This window comes from Nuphar pumila, chromosome 3 (genome assembly GCF_984573655.1).
Source record: "Nuphar pumila chromosome 3, dmNupPumi1.hap1.1, whole genome shotgun sequence".
NCBI lineage: Eukaryota > Viridiplantae > Streptophyta > Magnoliopsida > Nymphaeales > Nymphaeaceae > Nuphar > Nuphar pumila.
The window spans coordinates 146,697,899-146,712,672 of NC_143251.1; the positions used below are offsets into that span (position 1 = coordinate 146,697,899).

General features: G+C 36.1%; 1 protein-coding gene across 2 annotated transcripts in view; it reads left to right on the plus strand.

Moving 5' to 3' along the window:
• Positions 1-14,774, plus strand: part of LOC149844330 (vacuolar protein sorting-associated protein 52 A-like) — a 203,750-nt gene that overhangs the window by 57,965 nt on the left and 131,011 nt on the right. For both annotated transcript variants that reach the window (XM_090000506.1, XM_090000507.1), the window contains exon 6: positions 14,129-14,224. In XM_090000506.1, the coding sequence (XP_089856632.1) occupies positions 14,129-14,224 (96 nt within the window). The remainder of the gene's footprint in view (positions 1-14,128; positions 14,225-14,774) is intronic.

The following is a 14,774-nucleotide window of genomic DNA, read 5'->3' on the forward strand; positions in this document are numbered from 1 at the left end:
ATCCAAGATCCAAGATCCAAGATCCAAACCCATACTCATACAAAAATTTGGATTAAGACTTGTATCAACTCCAGATTTTATAGGACCTAACCAGGACCCAAATCCATAGAAATTTGGATCCTACGCCTTGGATGCAATCCGATCCAATTTCGGATCCGTTTCAACAAACTGCTAAAATTTTAGAAAAATGCAATTTTTGGGCCAACCAGAACTCAAATTTAGAAAAGTAAAATACCATTGTGCTCAGAATTTTGAGGCGCATCCAATGATATATTACATGAATATCAAATTCTGAATTTCGCCCGAAAATAACCCGAATTTCGCTTGAATTTAAAAGTCGAGATTAAGACTCTTTACCACGTTCCGATTGGCTCGCCTCGACCTTGTCGATGAAACCTGGGTCAAACCCAAACTCTAAGACATCGGTCTAAGAATCGGGCCTCAAACGATTTTCTTACCAGACTTAGCCAAATTTTGGAATTCTCATGAATTGACTAAGATTTGAAAACACGTGATCTTACAAGAAGAATCCTCTCAAAGAAGATCAAATCGTATTTCTAAAATACCTAATAGAGTTGTATCTTATGATTCTTTTTCTCCAAATTTTTGAGCTTGCTTATTAGCTATTCACTCTTTCCATGAACCATCTCATTATAATTATGCCAAACAATATGTCCATTAGAATGAATCAATAAAACTTAAACGTAATGCACTTTAAAAAGCACAAACTTGGGAAATTATTGATCCCCATAATGGCAAGAAACCCATTGGATGTAGATGAGTCTTTAAAGTAAAAAGTAAAAGTGATGGTTCTTTAGAAATGTTTAAGGTTCGATTAGTAGGCAAATGATATGCCCAAGAGTATGGAGTGGATTATGATGAGACTTTTTTTCCTGTTGCTCGAATGACTAGTGTTCGAGCCCTTATCACAATACTTTCTATTAAAAAATAGGCTATTTTTCAACTTAATGTTAAGAATGCCTTTTTAAATGGAGACCTTGGTGAAGAAGTTTATATGGAACCACTTCCTCGCATGAATTTAAATGTTAAAATTTTAAAATTAAAAAGCCATTATATGGTCATAGCAAGCTTCTAAAGCTTGGTATGACAAATTTAGTAATGTACTAATCAATTTGGGTTTTACTTCTTGTTATACTGACACTGCTCTCTTTGTTAAGAAAACAAGTGATTCCATTGTTATTCTACTTTTGTATGTTGATGATATGATCACTTGAAGTGACAAAAAGAGAGTAAATGATGTTAAATCTATGTTAAAGAAAACTTTTGATATGTCTGACTTGGGTTTTTTGAGATATTTTTTAGGTATTGAAGTGACATATTCTCCTCGATGATACATACTTTCTCAAATGAAACTAGCAACAGACATTTGTGCCAAGTCGGCAGTTTTAGATGAAAAAAAAGTTGAAACTCTGAAGTTATTAATGCAAAGTTGAAACTTGAGGATGATGTTCTACTTGAGGATCCTACCCCCTATCGATAACTGATTGGATCTCTTTCTTAATTATCCATATATAGCTCATGCAGTTCATGTTGCAAGCCAATTTCATCATGCTCCTACTACAGTTCATATGGCGGCCGTGATTCGAATTGTTCGATACATCAAGAACACCATTTCCAAAGAGCTTTTCCTATTCTCTTCTTCTTCTCTTGAATTAATTGCTTTTACTGATGCAGACTGGGGAGAAAATCTCAATGATCGAATCTCAACCATTGTTTTTTGCATTTTTTTAAGTGAATCTCTTATCTCGTGGGGATGTAAGAAGTAACAAAAAGTTTCACTATCATCCAGTGAAGTTGAATATCGAGCCATGGCGATGACAACTATGAAAATTGTATGACTTAGAAGTCTCCTCTGTGATATGGGTGTTCTCATTTTCTCTTCTATCAAGATGTGTTGTGATAACAAAAGTGCGATTTACATCGCAAGCAACCACACCTTCCACGAGCATACCAAGCATATTGAAATGGACTGCCACTATATGCGAGATGAATTTCTCAGAAGAACCACCACTTTACCGTATGTTACTTCAGAATATCAGTTGTCTGACTTCTTCACCAAAGCGCTTCCAACTCCGCGATTTATGTTTCTTCTTGGCAAACTTTCAGTCTTCTCCCCGTAAAGTTTGAGGAGGCGTGTTAAAATATGTATATATATATATTCTTTATTGTTTATCCAAAAATCCAATAGGGGTATTTTGGTAATTTCTCTATACTATTTTATTTTTAAGTTTTTTCTTTTATTTCTTTTTACTTTCTTTTTCTTTTTCTTTTTTTTCTTTTATTTAAATATGTAATAGGACCACATGGGGCCCCACCCATCTAGTCGTTGGGGCCCCAACGGTCATTAATGTGACCGTTGGGGCTCCCAACGGCTAGAAGGGAGCCCCATGTGGTCCCTTCTCTTACTTTCTTTTTCCTCTATAAATTAGAGGGGACACCCTCTTGTAAAGTATGGCTTTTCAGCCCATTTAGTTCCTCTCTTCAATAATATTCTTTGCCTTTTAGGCACTTTACCCTTTAGTGGGTTATTTCTGCACTTTACGTGCTTGTGTTCTTGGCTCTTTGCTTGACTCTTTTAAAGAGTTTTTTGGATTATTGGTGTTTCCGCTATTTTCATTACAAACCATACTTGATGTCCCTTCTATCTAATTGACTTTGCTGGAGATTGATTTAGATGATCTAGGACTGCTTGAGCTTTAGCTTCAGTATAATAAGCAATTCACAGTTTGATTCATCTAATCCCCTACATTTATTAAAGTCTTGTTTTGTGATTTTATATGTTGAAGTCGGCTAGGGTTTCTAGCAAATCAGATAAGAGAGGAAGAAAGGAAAAGAGAGAGAGAGAGAGAGAGAGAGAGAGAGAGAGAGAGAGAGAGAGAGAGAGAGAGAGAGAGAGAGAGAGAGAGAGAGAGAATTCATATATTCTCATTAGGTCTAATCTCACTTAAATAGAGAGATTAGACTAAAACAACTTGTTTACAATAATGCCCCCGACCTATTAAGTAGTTACCAAACTACCCATATTCATATGTACGGTGACTGTTTCTCAACACTCCCCCTCAAGCTGGAGCATATATAACAATAATGCTCAGCTTGTCACAACATTTTGAAAATTTTGAACTCGCTAGGGGTTTAGTGAAGACATCAGCAATTTGGTTCTCTGAAGATGTGCTTGGTGCAAATGTACCCAGTGTGGAGCAGGTCACGTACATATTGACAATCCACCTCAATATGCTTTGTCCGTTCATGAAACACTGGGTTATTTGCAATATAAGTAGCAACTCTAAAATCAATATCATCTCCATAGGTAATGAGACTTTCACTTGGAGATTAGTCGGCATGCGACAAAAATGATACAATTATGGTGAGATGAAAAAGATTGCCCAGTGGTAAAACTAGAATCGCCCATAAGGGCTTGTTTGGTTGCAAATCTTGAAAATTAAATTTCAGGTTTTCTACTTTTTTAGATTTTTAAAATTTCTGGAGTTATGAATTCTAGAAAAGTGCAGTGTTTGGATGCACTTGAAAATCTGAAAAAGAAATATCTAGATTTCAATATTTTACCTGTTTGGTTGTTTATTGAAATCTCAAGATCTCTCTTTCTGTCACATATTTTGAAGTTTCACCTAAAAAAAAAATCAATCAGCGTAACTTTTCACTGATGAGGACTTATGAAGCAATACAAAGATGAGAATGAGCAAGAAAAAGAAATGTCTTTTAGAAAGCTCATCCTGGTCAAACTACTAATTGCTATATAATTACAATGCTTGTCGGCCTACATTTAAACCTATGAAAATTGGACAAAGTATACAACAAACTTTAATCCATAAGATCAACAAGTTACCATTCAAAAAAAATAAGATCAACAAGTTACCCACAGACCACTGAGCAGAAAAGTGATTTGGATTCCTCACCGTCCACAATGTACACAAGGACCATGAGGTCAAATCACTTTCTTAAAATGATTTGACAGATCTGCTCCTTGTTTCATGTTTCTGCATCATATCTTCAAGCTCATTTAAGGTGAAATGACTTCAAGCTCATATCTTTAATTATCAATTGGGTCTGATAATGACTTCTAAATTAGGTAAAAAATAATAACAAGATAGGCGACCTCTTCGTACCTTAATTGTCTTTTTTTTTGTCAGTTCCCATTTGGCTAGCTTAGGCTTTGCAGCAAAGGACATCATCTCAGCAGCAGTTTGAGCCATAGCCCGATACTCTGACTCAGTGCTTGACCTGGCAACAACAGTTTGTTTCTTACTCCTCCAAGCAACCAGATTCCCTCCAATAAACACACAATCCAATTGTCGACTTTCTATCAACAATCGACCATGCATAATCTGCATCTGAATAGGCAGTAACATCTAAAGAGGGGTTTTGTTTAAACCATAGTCTTTTACCAGGGGAGAACTTTAGATATTTGAGAATTATCATTGCAACCTCCCAGTGAGCCTTTGTAGGTTTGTCCATAAATTGACTTATCTTGTTCACAATTAAAGATATGTCAAGTCTGGTCACAGTCACATATAATAGCTTGCCAACCAAGGAGCGATAACAGCTACAGTCCACATACTCGGATTTTTCATCAAACAGATGAGACTTGGGATCCATAGGAATCCTTGCAGGTTTGGCACCTAACATCCATGTCTCCTTCAGCAGGTCCAAGACATATTTCCGCTGTGACAGAACCAGTCTGTCTTTAATCTTTGCAACCTCTATGCCTAAGAAATATCTGAGTGGTCCCAGATCCTTAGTCACAAAGTGTTTCTGAAGATGGGACTTTGTGTCAGAAATATCTTTTTCACTGCTTCCTGTGACTATAATGTCATCAACATATACTATCATGACCACAATCCCTGTGCAGGTCTTTTTAATAAAAAGAGAGTGTTCTGAGGCAGAGCGGACAAACCCAAATGCTAACATGACCTCAACCAGCTTGGAGAACCACGCACGGGGACTCTGTTTGAGACCATAGATTGCCTTGTTCAACTTGCACACCTTTTGACACTCCCCCGGAACTTCAAACCCCAAAGGTTGATGCATGTAAACTGTCTTCTCCAAGTCTTCATACATAAAGGCATTTTTCACATCAAGCTGACATAGAGACTAACCATGGTGCACTGCGACTGACAAAACAAGACGAATAGTCCCAAGACGAGCAACTGGAGAGAATGTTTCAAAGAAGTCCACCCCATAAGTTTGAGTATAGCCTTTCGCAACCAGGCAGACTTTAAACCTTTCAATCGATCCATCTGAATTATACTTAATAGTATAGACCCATTTACATCCAACAATATCAGCCTCAGGTGGAGGATCAACTAAGTCCCATGTTCTCCGAGAAAGCAGTGCATCCATTTCATCCTGCATGGCCTTCGCCCATTTGGGGTCCAAAAGAGCATGATGATGATTGAGAGGAACTGAGGTAGCAGATAATGCTAATACAAAATTCTTTATATTTTCACCAAGTCTTGCCTCAGAAACAAACTGAGAAATAGGATGAAGTGTACATTGCCTTTTTCCTTTCCGAATAGCAATAGGTAAATCACCATCAACAAGAGAATCGTTAGTAGGGTCAGGAACACTCACCTCTGGAGAAGCTGATGGCACAAGCATAGAGTTGGGTGGAGCTCGATGTGTGTATACCACAGGAGGATTTTTGTAACGGGGCGGAGTCAGACTAGGAACAAGTGGCTCAAGACTAACAGACTCTAATGGAAAAGGAGGAACAAAAAGAGGGAATGAATCACCTTGACTAGCATGTATTCTTGGAGAAGTACTAGAAAAATATGGGATATACTAAAAAAAGGAAACATTCACACTGACATACTCTCTCTGGGATATGGGATCATAACAACGGTATCCTTTTTGGTGCTTGGGATACCCAACAAAAACACATTTTATAGATTGGGGTGACATTTTATCTCGGTTGGGACCAAATTTATGAACAAAGCACACACAACCAAACACCTTTGGAGAGACAGGGAAAAGCGAAGCTTCAGGTCTGAGAATTTGAATAGGAATACGATCCCCCACAAAGGTTGAAGGCATACGGTTTATTAGGTATCCCGCAGTTAGAACATCTCCCTAGTAAGACGCAAGCATATTACACTGAATCATAAGGCAACATGCAACATTTAGAATATGTCTGAATTCATCCTGTTGCGAGGTATGAGGATAAGAAGTCTGAGGTTGGATCCCAAGATTTTTGTAAAATTGCAATAATTCAGAGGATTTGAATTCAAGAATTAAACTGAGTTTTTATTTCAATAATTAAGGATTTAAGAATAATGGGGGCTTCAGCCCTATCTTTTAACAAGAATACTCAAGATAATCTGAAAAAATCATCTATAATGACTAAATAATAACAACACTTAGAGCGACTAGTAATTCTACTTGGATCCCAAACATCAACATGAAGAAGATCAAACAAATTTTGACTTGAAGGACTCTAACTGGACAGAAATGAACTTCTATGATGCTTCCCAAGCTGACATGCTTCACACAACAGAGTAGTGGACGACGAGATGTAAGGCATAACTCTACGCAATTTAAGCAACAGAAGATGACCAAGACGATGATGCCAAAGCAACGGACTAGAAGAGGACTCAACTGCGGAATGAACAGAGCCAACTGGTTGGTGTAGATAATAGACTCCACCTTCCTCATAGCCTCCACCAATCGTCTTCCCCGTCAGCAAGTCCTGAAAAGTGCAACAGGCAGGATCAAATATTACTCGACAATTCAATTCCTTTGCAACACGACTAACAAATAACAAATTTTGAGGGAATGAAGGGGCATGGAGAACATTTGATAACTGAAGAGTAGGGGAGATGGAGATATTTCCCTGGCCAACAATGGGAGAGGAACTCCTATCGTGAAGAACAACCTTTTTATGATTAGCAACACTATTCAACTTTGAAAAATCACATTCATTTTCACACAGATGGCTAGATGCTCCTAATCAATAATCCACAACATGCAATATCAGCCATGGGGAAACTAGACGGAATATGTGTCAACAAATCATCATACTCAGCACGAGTGAGTGTAACCGAATCACTAGGAGGAACAATGGGGGACTCAGGTTTGGCCACTTGTGCTATAGGAACAACTTTAGTTGAAGATGTGGGAGGTCGTCCATTCTTGTCAAAACATCTATCTTCTAAATGCCCAAATCTCCCGCAGTAGGTACACTGGAGCTTGCCTCGTCCTCCCATGCCTCGACCACGTCCACGACCTTGAGAATTAGGAAGAAGACCTCGGCCATAGGAAACAGACAGAGCTAAGGTTTGTGATTCTGATTGAGATGAAGGAAGGGACATGGCAAGCCTGCTTAGTCGATTATATGCCTCATCAAGAGTGGGAACATCTGAGCCTGTCAACATCTGCACTTTGGCAACTGAGAATTCAGCTGACAAGCCAGTCAAGAACCGTTCAACCATGGTATGCTCCTGGTGTAGTTTTTGTTTGTCACAACATAATGGTCTATGAGCATTTAGTCTCTCAAAAGCTGCCTTCACGGAGGCATAATACTGGGCTAGAGTTTGTTCTCCTTGCTGTAATTTATATATCTCATGTTCTACTTGAAGAATACGACTAACATTAGTTTCTTGAGAATAAATATCTTGCAAATTATCCACATTTGTTTTGCAGAGGTGTAATAAATAAGCCCGTCGGCTATGTGAGGTTGCACACTATTCATAATCCAAGACATGACTATCATTGTCCTCTTCCCATGTAGCATACTTTCCAGTTTTGACCGTAGGCTCATTTTCCAACAAAATATGTTTTCTATGATGCCCTGAAACAGACATCATGAACGTACGCGACCATCTAGTATAGTTAGTCTCATCCAACTTTACAGATGATCCATATGAAAATGGATTTGCAAAGGCTTTATAATCAGACACAGTTTCGGTCTTCATGTCTGACCTCTGCATTTCAGCCATGGAAATACAACCACACGCAACTACCAACTGCTGAAAACTCGGGTCTGACGTTCACACCAACTACCAATCTAAGAAGCCGACTCTACCAAATTTTAATCATACTGATAAAATCTGATATACAAAAAAAAACTGTAATACGCTGTTCAGATTCGAAACTACCGTGCACACCAACTACCAACTGAAAAACCGATTCTACCAGATTTTAATCACCCTGATAAAATCTGAACTATTCACCTTAAAAAGCTGCGACAAGATGCATACCACGACCACAAAAAAAATATATTATTCGACAACCTGCATACCACAACTGCATCATGATGGAGACTGCAGGCCTTTTCGACATCCACACAACCCTCAACAGCCATACCTGTTGCTACGCACCATTGACACGGTCGGGGTCTCCCTGCTGCCACGCGCACATACCTGCTACTACACGCACAACGCTCGCTGTAGACGTTGTGCTACGCGCACATACTGTAAAGAAACGGCTTTGAATACATTAGGTTCAATAATGAACCAATACACATGCACATGAAGTGCGGATATACCCACTAAAGGGGAAAACACAAGCACATAATGTGCTAACACATAAACCCACAAAAGGGGCAAAAATGCCTATAAGGCATAAGTTAATATTATTGAAGAGAAGAAGGGTGTAACACCCATTACAATGGAGCAAAAGCTCCTCCAAGAAGTGACAAATACAAGGGGGAAAGCCCCTATTTATAAGCCTTTGAGGAGCCACATTGGGGGCTCCCAAAGGAGTCGTTGGGAGCCCCCAACGGTCACATTTGTGACCGTTGGGGGCTCCCCAACGACTCTTTGGGGAGCCCTACAATGTGGCGCAAACCACAAAAAAATAATTTTAGAAAAAATAAAATGAAAAATAAAAATAAAAATAAAAATAAAAATAAAAGAGAAAATACAATCATATTCCAAAATGGAATATGCGTAAAATGACTAAACTACCCCTACGGCTAATATAGGAAAATATATATTATATATATAAATAGGAAGATACATATACATATACATATATGCCATATATATATATATATGTATCATCTTTTATATATATAAAATATATCTAATTACAATAATTGATGAGTACATTTTAACACCCCCCCTCAAACTTTGCATGGGGAAACGAAAAGATTGAAAAAAGTCGCAAGACTCCAAGAGGCTTCGGTGAGGATGCCATTGAAATTTGCAAATGCCTTCCTCCAATTGTCTTCAAATGGTGAACACATTTCCCGATCTATCCAGGGTATTTCTTTTTATCCCATCTCCAAGATCCTGTGGAATAACAACAAAGAACAAATAAAAAATATCTTTGCACTTTACTCAAATGGAACATTCCTAACAAGATTAATCAAAACCATATCGGATGACTCACCCACAAAACAATGGTGCAAAAATATAACTTATGCATAGAAATTTGAAGCACATGATAGGATAATTACTTTAGCATGAAAAGAAAATTTAGAAAACCAAAATTTCAAAATCATATATCATGTCAAAGAGGAAACGAATTACAAGAATGCATAATGCTTTCACAAGCTCTTAAAAATGGACAAAACACACCCCCACAATGGGAATAAAGCAATGGTCCGCCATGGGATCCCATAAGAGGCTTATAATGAAGTGCCGAACAAGAGAAACAAAGTCTTCAAGAGCAAACAAGAGAGCACGCACATACCCAAATAGCCACTAATGGGCAAGAGAACAACAAAAAAACTACAAAAGTGGCAAAACACCCAAAAGAAGAGGAAAAATATATATTCCACTCAAGAAGGCTTCAAAGAAGCATATAAAGAGGTATGAATTAATGGGTGTTATTCATTTTACAATGCATAATCTACACATTTCTCTATTTTAGTAGGGAACCTTACACATTTAGGAACATCTCACTCAAATGATTGCAATTATAAAAATTCATTTTGCATATTAAATACAAAAGGTGACCAAAACCATAAGCACTTAGTATGTAGATTAAATGCTAAAAATATGCATATTAATGATATGATTCTCTTGTATCTTTAAAGAGCAAAATATGAATGAAATTTCACAAATTTCAACAATAGTTCATCTATTACAAGTAATTACCTCATTAGTCCTCCAAAACCCATAAATCAAGTGTATAAGCTACTAGAACAAGAACATAACCATAATGCCATTAAAGGCCAAAAGACACACACAAAGGTGTGTAAAAATACCTCTTGTCTACATGTAATAATACTTGAAATGAGTGTATCAACGACAAGAACAAGAGAATACACGCCAACATGGACCAAAAGCATCTCTTGTCTACGTAAAAAGACACTCAAAATCAAGTATGTTCAGCTACTAGAACAAGAGTATCAAGCCAACCATGGGCTAAAACACAATACATCTCTTGTCTACATAAAATGACACTTGAAATGAGTGAAAGAAGCCAACCATGGGCAAACATTTCAGCGACTAGAACAAGGACACAAATGCCAACATGGACTAAAATCACACACCATGGTGTGAATCAACGCGCCTTGTCTACATATAATAACACTCAAGACAAGTGTGTTAAGCTACTAGACCAAGAGAACAAAGCCAACAACGGACTACCAACACACAAAGGTGTAATAATATGTCTTGTCTACATATGATGACACTTAGATAAGAGGTATAAGAGGAGAAGACTTTTGAGGCAATAAAACTTGTAATGACAAACATATAAATAAAACCTTGGACAATATTTTAAAAATAAATACGTGCACATACGCACAACAAGAACACTTGAAACACTTGTGCACAAAAAACACAAAACACGAACTCACAAATGTGCAAATGCACTCATAAGATTCATAAACAACAAAAGGTTGAGCAATAGTCCCAAAACCCTTGAATTAAATATACCTTAAAACATTTAAGGTTCCAAACACCATATATCCATCACATTTATATATAAATAAGAGCATCCATAAGATCAATGGCCAAAAGAAAACGAGTGACACACTCATAATTATAGATCATATAACAAATCATTCTAGAGTCCCAAGGTGCCCATAACTCACCTCAACAACTATCTATAATATGGCAAGGGACAATCTAAAATGACATAATACAAGGTGCCCATAACTCACCTCAACAATCATCTCTAATATAACAATAAGGCCATAAAAAAGGATTGATACATCATATAACTTGTGATGGATAGAAAATAAATGCCATAAAAAGGCAATGAACTCTTAGGGAAATCATTTTCCAAATATGTGATTTTACAAAGAGGACCGATTCAAAGGTCCAACATAATTAATCACAACAATATGCCTTATAACAATAATTTTGCATAAACACTAAATTATGTTCAATCATGATCATTATAAAAAAGACTTAATAAACACAACATGAAATATATAAGCAATGTTATGTGTGAGAACGGATTTGGAATAATCCAAGAATCAAACCAAGCCTTTATAAATTGCAATTATATGCATACCAAGATGTAGAATAGCAATAATCTTAAATGAGTAAATTTAGGACAACATATAACAAGATATTGCGGAAGCACTTATAACGATGAAAGAAACAATCTCACAAGTCCATTAAGGGACAAAAAACAAGCCCTAAAGAAGGCAATATAAACATCTCTTTATTGAAAAAAGAGTACCATGTGAAAATGTCTACGAAGAGACAATACGCATACAAACACAAATACTTTATAAAAGATGTGCACAAAGGCACTCTCACAATACTTGAACAAAATACGCAAAAAACGTAAAAGTAACAAACATGCACTAAGGCATGTAATTTATAGAAAAGGGCAAATGCTTGAGTCTCTCAAGCTTTCATAAAGATAGTAATATTTAAGAAGTCTCATAAAAACCAATATTGTTATTTAAAAAGAAGCTTATAGCAATCATGAAATCTTCTCAAAGAGTATATACTCATAAGAAGATTCACAAGGATCAAAAGGCCTCTCAAAGAGAGATCCAACACAAAAAAAACAAATCCCCAAATGAGGGTACATACGAAAGGAAGAGGGAAAACTTTATTAAAGTGGAGAAAATCCCAAAAAGAATAATAGGATTGCGTTATGACATAAATCTATAAACAAAAATTCATAATATTATATGACTTAATAGATTATAACCAACTCCTAATGTAATAAGTATGCAACATTAATGAAGACCATAAATTTTATAATAAAACATATTCTTGAAATTGAATTGAAGAATGTAAAGAGAATAACCATATTTTATGAGATCATTTTTAAAACTTAATTCAACCGGTATTATAAAATGCCTTCTTAATCAAATATTGCTCGTATGAAAAATAACTCATTAGGTAGGAAAATAAAAAAATCATTTTTCAAAGACACATGATATTATGAAAAAGCCTCATATAGGATATTTTAGAGGGTAAACACATACCTTTAATATGAAATAATTATGATGAGAGTATGTGAGCAATGCTATATATTTCACAAACATTTTACTTCTAACATAACTTTCTTAAAAGACTTATTTTTCAAGAAAAGACATACGAAACAGAATAATATACGAAAGAAAAATAAAAAGTTCAATGGAATGTTAAGAATCCAAACTCATAATGACAAGAACACATATGCAAAAATATATCTAATTCTTCATAATACTTAAAGAAATATAATGCATACCAAATAATTTTAAGAAGCAAAAGAGAGAAACACATATGCAGAAACATATCTAATTCTTTATAATGCACAATACTTAAAGAAATATAATGTATACCAAATAATTTTAAGAAGCAAAAGAGAGAGACGAAAACTTCACCATTTTTCTTTAAAATTTCTTGAATAGCACGCTTCCCAATGCAACAAAGAGCAACTCGATCCCAACCTTGCTCTGATACCATGTAAAGAAACGACTTTGAATACATTAGGTTCAATAATGAACCAATACACATGCACATGAAGTGCGGATATACCCACTAAAGGGGAAAACACAAGCACATAATGTGCTAACACATAAACCCACAAAAGGGGCAAAAATGCCTATAAGGCATAAGTTAATATTATTGAAGAGAAGAAGGGTGTAACACCCATTACAATGGAGCAAAAGCTCCTCCAAGAAGTGACAAATACAAGGGGGAAAGCCCCTATTTATAAGCCTTTGAGGAGCCACATTGGGGGCTCCCAAAGGAGTCGTTGGGAGCCCCCAACGGTCACATTTGTGACCGTTGGGGGCTCCCCAACGACTCTTTGGGGAGCCCTACAATGTGGCGCAAACCACAAAAAAATAATTTTAGAAAAAATAAAAATAAAAATAAAAATAAAAGAGAAAATACAATCATATTCCAAAATGGAATATGCGTAAAATGACTAAACTACCCCTACAGCTAATATAGGAAAATATATATTTTATATATATAAATAAGAAGATACATATACATATATACCATATATGTATATGTATCATCTTTTATATATATAAAATATATCTAATTACAATAATTGATGAGTACATTTTAACACATACCTGCTACTACACGCACAACGCTCGCTGTAGACACTGTAGTCATTGCACCCAACACCTACACTCTGTACACGACGATCACTGTAGTCGCTGCACCCAGTGCCACCCGATCTGCGTTCCTGCTGGAGAAGCTTCAGATCACTCTTCACGATGTACACAGTGCCACCCGATCAGCGTGTCGATCGATCGAGTCAGACGCCCAGAGCTATGTCTTGCTCTGATACCATGTTGAAGTCGGCTAGGGTTTCTAGCAAATCAGAGAAGAGAGAGAGAGAGAATTCATATATTCTCATTAGGTCTAATCTCACTTAAATAGAGAGATTAGACTGAAACAACTTGTTTACAATAATGCCCCCAACCTATTAAGTAGTTACCAAACTACCCATATTCATATGTACGGTGACTGCTTCTCAATACTATAGAAACTTCAAAACTTCTTTGTTTCTTTTCAGTTACCATTACCTTTTATTTTTGGTATCTTGTTATTTGTTAATGTTTAATCAAATTTTTTATATTATCTATTTATTGTTATTTTTTAAAAGTTGAAGCATGTAGAAGAGTCTGTTCTGTTGCCCATAATTCATGTTTGTATGACTCATTCATGTTTCTTTTTATGCTGCAAGTTACTAATGTGTCTCTCTGTTGTTACTTATTCTATCATAGGTAGTTGCAAACATATTGGCGAAAGGCACAAAATTGCGCGAGTATACAAAGGGTGTGGAAAATAACATCCGCAATGTTGAGCTGGAGTCCATTCAGGTTGTTCTATTTTTCTGTTTGTTAAGAACTATTTGATGTTTAAGCTTCTGTTGTACATGCACCAAGCATATCTATTGTTTTAGCATTTCTTTCTTGACCGTGGGTTGGTAATAAAAACTTTAAATCCTGTAGTACTCTAAACCTATAATGTACCTTTTTTGGAAATGAAAAACTTAGTCTTAGATGTAATGATAATAGCATATAGTTTAAAATTTTTGACTCTTTATAGTTTTGAGATTTTAAAAAGTTTGTAATTTACTTCGTAACTGTTCCCTAGTCACTTTTTGCTTCTTGCTTCACATGGACCTAAAGAACCTGTGCTGCTTGTTTTTTGTGTCTACTTAACACATCACTTCCATCTCTGGCAGCTCTAGCTGTATTTTGGTTAGAAATCTTGGCGTGGACTACCCTTTACTAAGAGATATTCATGGGGATCTACTATTATTAGCAATAAGAGTAATAGTAGCAACACAATCATCTTTTTAACTAAATTTGCAGAAAAGGGAAAATGACTAGTTAAATATGTGTATGACAACAATTAGCAAGGCTT